Genomic DNA, 8,397 nt, shown 5'->3' with positions numbered 1-8,397 from the left:
TTCCCTGTTTGTCCTTCTTGGATAAGCTTTTCAATTGGTTGTCCTATCAATAGGTCAAACTCTATGATATCATAGATATAAAAGCTCAAATGAACCATGGTTCCTTTTACCTGGATAGGGAGGACATACAATATCCCCAAACTTGAGAGAATGTGTCCTGAAAGACTTTCCAATAACTTTGTTGTTAGGGTTAATGGCATGTGTTTCAACAAATCATGAGCAAAAGATGTAGACATGATATTAACACCTACAACTGGATTATAAAGAGCATCGAAAGGAGCTTTGTTGATTTGGCAACGAATGGAAATAGAAGGTGAATCTAGACGAATCACATCATAGGAAAGCTTTGATTCTTCTAACCATTCATTGCTTATTATGGACACTAGCTCTTTCATAGTCTTTTTAAGGAAAGCTTCCTCAAAAGGGTCTAAAGATTCTTCATGGGATGATGATTTCCTAGGCCTCTAGGGTCTCCTCATAGCATGGTAATTCGAGGTATTTTTATATTCATCAAAAAGTTCATCCTTGAATTCAAGCATGAAATCCAAAATTAGAGTTTCCTCCTTTTTTGATGGTTTGGGATTTGGGATAGCTGAAGTTGGTGATGGGTTAGGCAAAGGCTCTGGTTCAGCTATCTAGGATTCCTCCTCTAGCGGCTTCTTTTCTACTTCTTTAGGGGTGTTCTCTAGAATTTTAGTAAGAATGCTTCTCCTAGAATTGGCAGAAACATGGAGGAAAGAGCCTCCTGAAGCTGTATCAAGACGCTTTAAGGTTTTCCTATCAAGACCCATGTAAAAATGTTGAAGGAGAATGGAGTCTTGAATGGCAAGGTCAGAGTCAGTATTAATGAGAGCATTAAAATGTTCCCAAGCCATGCCTAGAGATTCTTTTTCTTCTTGTTTAAAAGATAGAACATCTGAACAAAGGCTGACTACTCTAGAGATGGGAAAGAAATGTAAGCAAAAGCTAGAACACAAGGCTTCCCAATCTCCTTGTCTACTCCCTATAGTGAGCTTGTACCAACGTTTAGCTCTTCCCTTTAAAGAGAAAGAAAAAAGCTTCCATCGTAAGGTTTCATCTGACATGCCTGCTATGCGTAGGCATGCACAGGTTTGCTCAAACTCATTTGGGTAGGAATAGGGATTTTCATCATCTTTGTCCGAAAAGATTGATCCCGGACCATGTTAATTAAACACGGGCACAGCTCATAGCTAGGTATTAGGGCAGGCTTTAAAGATTCTAGTGGCTCTAAGCGTGCGCTCGTAGATGCAGCGTATTGGTAGATAGGGGTAGATGCTAGATTCATGGTAAAAAGAAAAGATAAAAGATAAAAGATAATGATACAAGGATAAGCTAGGTTCGAAGTTAACTTAGCAACCGTTTTCCTAGCAACGGCGCCAGAAATACTTGTTGGTATAAATTAATGCACACATAATAATCTGTAAGCGCACGGATATTATACCGATATAGCACTTCATCGGGAGTACCCAGTTTTATATCAATCTCAAAGAAACGTGTGTTAGAATAACCAAATCTAACTTAGAGGCAGCTGGCCCAGCCGCCTCTATAAAGCATCTACAACCGCCTCTAAAAATATTGGCTGTAGTAGTCATATTTTGCACCATTTGACAACATGTATAGCCACCATGGTTGACATCGGTAGGATGTCCCCTAGCCACACAAAGGGCTCAAGACCGGCGGCCAGCATGCATATAGCCGTCCTTTTGTATTTAGAACATCAGAGCTTAATTTATGTACAAATATAAAATAGATTTTACACAAAATCATGTACAGAGGTTGCATTACCGGTTATGTGTTATATGGAAAGGTTCACAACCGGTTGTGATAGTAGTCACCCATGACATCTCAAACAATTTAATTGTAGCGTTATTTAAAAAAAAAAATTGTAGCGTGACGTTGAGAAACATCCAAAACCAAACATGTGCATGCTAATGTCTTTATTATATGGACACATTCGGCCCTTACACAGGAAGGTTCAAAATGACTCCAATCCATGGTACTGTATATAGACTTTGCAGCTCTATGACTACGACGTGGCAAAACAAGCTAGCTAGCCAGCTGCGTTATCTTTGGATGCATGTGCAAAATGAGTATCACGACTAGTGCTCAACCCTTGTAGTGTTGTAAGCCGAGCCGATGCCAACACGCGGATCTCGTGGACTGGAGAGCTGGAGGTGTCATGCATGATGCATGTGTGGTGTCCACAGTGACAAGTACCTGGTGGCTGTACGATGTGGTCGGAAGTATGTATGTGATCTAGCTTGACGGGAAGCCGGCCGCGCGGGAACTAACGTCGTTGAATGGACCCGGCCAGTTCGCTGACCCTTAATTATCACGCATTTTTCGAGTGGTAGACATACATAGAGGATAGACCTGCCGAGATTCACATACCTGTCATGCATAATATATATTATTTTGGGGGCCATGGGCACTTAGATTTTTTGTCCACGGGATCTGGACCATGTTCTGTAGCACATCACTGTCCACATTAACAGACGATAGCGAAAATTGACGGTGAAAGACGGTCACGGAATCGGCGGTGGTGATGATTCCTAATTGAACGCAGAGTGGTTTGCATCAAAACACCATGTTTTCCCTTGTCAGTAAGCAAGCCTAAGCTTAGGCTTAGCCTAAGCTTCGGCACAGTTATGAAAATTTTAAAAGTTTATGTATTCGTATTAAAAATAAACTTGTACATGCATATAAAAGTTCGTATATATTGCTAAGCATGGATATATACTACAAATGGGATCGTTTAATCCAAATCCCAAATTTGGATATCATCCTCATTATCTACACCCTAAAGAAAAATTCTAGGCACTATAGGCATATAATAAGATCTCTCAACATATTATCGAAAGAATTCCGTGACCATGAGGCCCTCTGCTACTGTTGATCGCACTGTTTAGACGCTGCTCACGCACGGTTACATTGCATCCCCTGCTCAGTAACTGTTCACCAACTGCCCGCGCCAGGTCGGCCCCTTCGTTTAACTGCTGCTGGGGTTTCATCTCATATAGCGCTAGCGCCTTGCTCGCCACTATATATAACTCCACGCGAGCAAGCCAAGAAGAGAGCACAAACAAACCGCAAAGCAAGCCGAGCACGAGAGAGAAAAGGATCACAATGAGCTCAAGCGTCACCCGGTCGCTGCCTTTTCTCGTCAACCCGGCTGAGGCCACGCCCGCCGGCGATCTCCACCTCACCGCCATGGACAGAGCTCTTGCTTCCCTGCCCATGGCAGCGCTGTTCGTCTTCGAGAACCCCATGGATCAGCCGGCCGAGAGCATCAGGAGAGCTCTGTCCCGTGCGCTTGTTCCCTACTACCCAATCGCCGGCCGCCTCACCGTCACCGGCGACCAGCTGAAAATCGCGTGCACCGGCGAGGGCGCAGCGTTCGTTGGCGCGTCCGCAAGCTACACCCTGCAGGAGGCCAGGCTCTCCGGCCCGCGTCCGGTGGTCACCGTCGAGGACCTCACTCTCACTATGAACTACGCCGGCCAGTACAGCTCGAAACCGCCGTTGCTGCTGGTGCAGGTGACCGAGTTCTCCTGCGGCGGCTTTGTCGTCGGGGTGACGTGGAACCACGTTGTCACAGACGGCGCCGGGATGGCGCAGTTCTTGCAGGCCGTCGGCGAGTTTGCCCGCGGGTTCCCTTCTTCCCCTTCCGTCTGGCCGGTGAGGGTGGACCACGCCCTCCCTGAACTTCCCCCGCCCATAACCACCATGACCAAGGCACTCGTCAGCAGCAAGCACAGCGACTTCCCGTCCTCCTACATCACTGTTCCCCGGAGCTTCATCGACCGCGTCAAGGACGAGTTCCGTCGTCGTCGCAGCGGCGGTGGGGGCGGACTGGAGGTGGCGCCGTCGTCGTGCACTGCATTCGATGTCTTCACCGCCGCCATATGGAAGTGTCGTGCGCGCGCGACGATCGCCAGCGCCGCCAGCCAGGACTCTCCCACGGCGCTCACCTTCACGGTGAACGTGAGGAAGCCGGCCAAGGCCAAGGACGGCTACTACGGCAACGTTTTCGCCTTCGGTCTTGTTGCCTCGACGCTGCGCGAGGTCGCGGACGGCGACATCCTGGACCTCGTGAGGCTGGTCAAGGACGCTAAGGCACGAGTCCCGCACATGTTCGTTGACGGAGCGGCGTACATCGCGGACGCGATGGGCGGCCGGCTCAAGGGCCTCGACGGGTACGACACCCTGTACGTGACGAGCTGGTGGAATCTCGGCTTGGACGACGTCGACTTCGGCAGCGGCGGCGCTGAGCGCGTCATCGGGAACATGGAGCGCAAGGTGGTGCCGATGTGCATCCTGTGCGGGAGGAAGGACGACAAGGCCAAGGGCGTCGCCGCCATGGCGCTCTGCGTCAGGCAGGAGCACGCGGAGGCCTTCCATGCGGAGCTGCAAAGCCTCAAGTGACGCGGATAATATGAATGAAGTCTTTGTAGTTTGTTGCTAGTGCACACAAAAATGTAGACTTGCCCATAGAATCGCGCATAGTATACGGCGTTGCCGTGGGCTGTACATGTTAGCGGCTACAATGACACTGAGGGTGGTGCGACTATAAATAGATGATATCTCTTCATCACAATCACAATCACAACTAAAAAGACTAAAGTGTGGACATCATTTTATGCGACATTCCAACGTGGATCCATCGTCCTGCCTCCTGCGATCCCACGCCCCTCGCTCCTACGCCCGTCTTTTGCACTACAGGAGACGGCTTCTTTGCCGAGTGTCCCAGACTTTGCTGAGTGCTTTTTATCGGGCACTCGGCAAAGAGGCTGTTTGCCGAGTGCCAGAGAGAAAGCACTCGGCAAACAACTGGCACTCGGCAAAGAGGTGGTTTGCTGAGTGCCGAGCACTTGGCAAAAAATAACACTATGCAAAACCGGTCTTTGCCGAGTGTTATTCTCCTTACACTCGGCAAAGGGCCGCCGCCGTTAACGGCCGGCAGCCGCCGTTAACCCTTTGCCGAGTGTCTTCTCCTGACACTCGGCAAAGCGGTGATTTGCCGAGTGTCATTTTTTGACACTCGGCAAACCATATTTTTTTCACTTTTGGCCTCCAAACTTTTTCTGCAGTCCTCGTATAATACCTGGTACTCCATGTTTCAATGTGGCATATTTCTCGGACGTTTTCTATATTTCTTTAATTTATTTCATTTAATTGAATTTTCTTGGATAATTCAAATTATAACTGCTAGTCATTCGAATAATGAAAAAAAAATGAATGAAAAAATGATATTCATGTTATTTAGTATAATGTGAGGCCGTATTCAGGAACATACCATCAATTTCGAACATCTTGTTCACGAAACATGACCACGAACTTGCGGTCGAGTTGTTTTTAAATTCTATAAAAAGCAAACGAAGTCTGAAAATCATGAAACTTGTAAGATGTCATGATATCATATGTGGAGGCTGTGATAAAAATTTGAGAAGGTTTCGCGCAAGTTGTCACGTACGATGCTTGCAAACCGAAGAATTTCCGAAGAAGTTTCATGATTTCGTGAAGAGGCCGATGAGGTGGTATTTAACCTGCCTGCCCAGCCGGCCCACACACACCGCACACACGCAAGCCCGCGCCCACGCCAGAGCCGCCCCCACCCGCGCCCGCGCCGCCGGAGGAGGAGGAGAAAGAGAGGAGGAGGAGGAGAGGAGGAGAGGAGGAAGGAGGAAGAGGAGGAGGCTCCGGCGCCCTGGCCCCTTCCCCAGCCGTCGCGAGCTGCACCGCAGGCTCTGGCCCGGCCGTCGCGAGACGTGCGGGCCAGCTCCGCTGCGCCGTTGGGCTGCGCACGGGCGAGCTCTGTCTCGGCCACCACGAGACACCCAGCCCAGCTCCGCTGCGCCGCGGGCTGCGCACGGGCGAGCTCCCGCCCCGGCCGCCGTGAGCGCGCAGGCGGGCTTCCTCTATGGTAAGAACACCAATTCTAAATGTATTGTTCCTGTTGTGCGTTGTTGAATGAAGAAGTCGCAGACTTATCTCTGAATTGCCTGGAGAACATAAACAATGCCTTGAAACCCATTAACAAATTGGCAATTGGTTGATGGCTACCAGAAGTGTGGATGAAGTTGGTTAGTATTATCAAATTTATGCCTTCTAATAGTCGTTGGTAGTGTAAATATTTCATGAGTTCTTGTTCAGATCCAACATACTTTAGAAATTTTTGAAAACAATTAACCATTTTGTAAATCTTTCATGAGTTCTTGTTCTACATAAATTATCCACTTGTATCTGCAAACAACCAGTATGCAAAAACACTGAAACAGAGTACACTGAAACAGAGTATCTGATGATATATTGGTCATTTTAATTACCTTTTGACAGTAATTTGTATTCTCAGGGTGCTGCAATTTACAATGTATCTGAACTATTTGAGAATCCCAGATAGTGAGTTTTATATTCTCTCTTGGTGTCAACAGATAATCAGGTAGTTGGCTTAGAATCACAAAGCTGCACGCAAAAGCTGGCTTCGAAAGAAGGTGATGGTCTGAGCATCAGCGACATGCAAACTGAAGTTCTTTTATTTTCAGCGGTGACTTTCCCAAATTCCTGACAGTTAATTTTTGTCAATGTGCCATAGGCTTACATACAACTTCACTAAAAAAATAGGCTTACATACAGCAGCTTGAGAGCTGTAAGCTGAAGCTTGACAGTTAATTTTCTGCTGCTTTTTTCATCAATGGTGTGCAGGAACTCCTCCATGGGCGTGACAATTTCAACAGGACTAAAATGTTTCAGATGCGGGGCTTGGGATGGCCATGTTCAGTCTAGGTGTGTGCTCATTTCTGAAATTGCGGTGCTTCTCTTATGTCTAGCTAGGTGATCTATCATCTCAGATTGAAGCATTCTAATTCTGAGATACTAATGCTGAGATCAGGTACTTCCTTTATCCCTTATATAATTGTGCTGGTTTAGATCACTTTCTTATATAATTGTGTTGTAGTACTTGCCATCTGAATATTTGATTGCTATCTGGACTACAATATTGGTTTTACCTTCCCTTCCATGGACAATTAGATTGGTTGGGTTCTGAAAGCTCCCTTACCTTCCTGTATGTAGTCAGGTGATATGCATGAAGAGGTGGAGACTCATAACAGAATGCTATGATGAGCAGGAACAGTGAGCAGCCTCCAAATACTTTAAGTGTTTTAGTCACGTGTTTGGTTATCTGTTATCTTAAACCTAGAGCCATACGTGGCCATGTTTTGGTTATCTGTTATCTGAACATGCCACACCCCTCTAAATTGCATGCTGACACGTGATATCTGATCCATTATCATGTAAATGTTGTTGGTGTGAATTGAGCGTAGCTGTGATTGTAGATGATGGAGCACTTGGATTACTTGTGAACTTATTTGTGATATATTGTGAGACATGTGACGTTTGTGATATATATGTGACGTTTGTGATATATATATGTGGTCTTGGTGATATATATGTGTTGTTGATGATATATATGTGATGTTGATGATGTTTGTTATATATATCTTCTGTTTGTTTGGATGGGATGTAAAAAACAAATAAAAATGTTGTTTTCAGTCATTTTGCCGAGTGCAATGGCCATGACACTCGGCAAAGTGACTACCTGGGAACATGCTTTGCCGAGTGCAAAGGCCATTGCACTCGGCAAACATCACATATTTGCCGAGTGCCACGGGCCAGGCACTCGGCAAATGTCGCCTCTTTGCCGAGTGTCTTGACAGGACACTCGGCAAATAGGCTACCTTTGCCGAGTGTCTTGCCGATGGCACTCGGCAAAGCAGCGACCTTTGCCGAGTGCTTGTCCTTGACACTCGGCAAGACGCCGTCACGGTGGCGCATGCCATCACGGCGACTTTTCTTTGCCAAGTGTCAGATTAGCACTCGGCAAAGGCTTTGCCGAGTGCCCGATAAAGTGCACTCGGCAAAGAGGTCTTTGCCGATAAACTGTTTACCGAGCGCTCTTTGCCGAGTGTATATCGGCCTTTGCCGAGTGCCTGAGGCACTCGGCAAAGAAGTCGCCTCCGGTAGTGTTGCGATCCTGTAAGTCAAAAAAATGATGCGCCGATAGGTGGGACCCATCTCGCGATCCATCCCCTCCACGATCCCGCTCCAATCACGTGCACGCCTATGCAGCCGCCTCCTCTCCCACGAACTAGCAGCAGCATGCGTCCCACGACCTATGCGGCAACGACGGTGTCGCCCCCTTCATCAGCAGCGTGGCGTCCCCGGCGGCAGATCCGTGGGAGCTAAGCGCAATATTCGTTAGGAGCGGCACGGTTCCCCTCTGCGTGCATCCATGGTGACCTTGGTGGCGGCGGCGTGGCTCTTTGGCATGCTGGCAGTGGATCCACGAAGGATGGTGTGGCCTCCCAACATGCATGA

The 8,397-nt window shown here is 47.6% G+C and overlaps 1 protein-coding gene across 1 annotated transcript; it reads left to right on the top strand.

Moving 5' to 3' along the window:
• The first annotated feature begins 2,956 nt into the window (after positions 1–2,956).
• LOC136497086 (acyl transferase 15-like) lies at positions 2,957–4,618 on the top strand. Its single transcript, XM_066492871.1, has one exon. It carries the CDS (start codon positions 3,148–3,150, stop codon positions 4,444–4,446), a length of 1,299 nt encoding a protein of 432 aa, XP_066348968.1. The 5' UTR covers positions 2,957–3,147; the 3' UTR covers positions 4,447–4,618.
• The last annotated feature ends 3,779 nt before the right edge of the window (positions 4,619–8,397 follow it).

This window comes from Miscanthus floridulus, chromosome 12 (genome assembly GCF_019320115.1).
Source record: "Miscanthus floridulus cultivar M001 chromosome 12, ASM1932011v1, whole genome shotgun sequence".
NCBI lineage: Eukaryota > Viridiplantae > Streptophyta > Magnoliopsida > Poales > Poaceae > Miscanthus > Miscanthus floridulus.
Note: the sequence above shows the minus strand (reverse complement) of the source record. Positions and strands in the feature narration are given on the sequence as shown.

Coding starts and splice junctions, on each gene's coding strand:
- LOC136497086 (XM_066492871.1), top strand. CDS start 3,148: ATGAGCTCAAGCGTCACCCGGTCGCTGCCTTTTCTCGTCAACCCGGCT.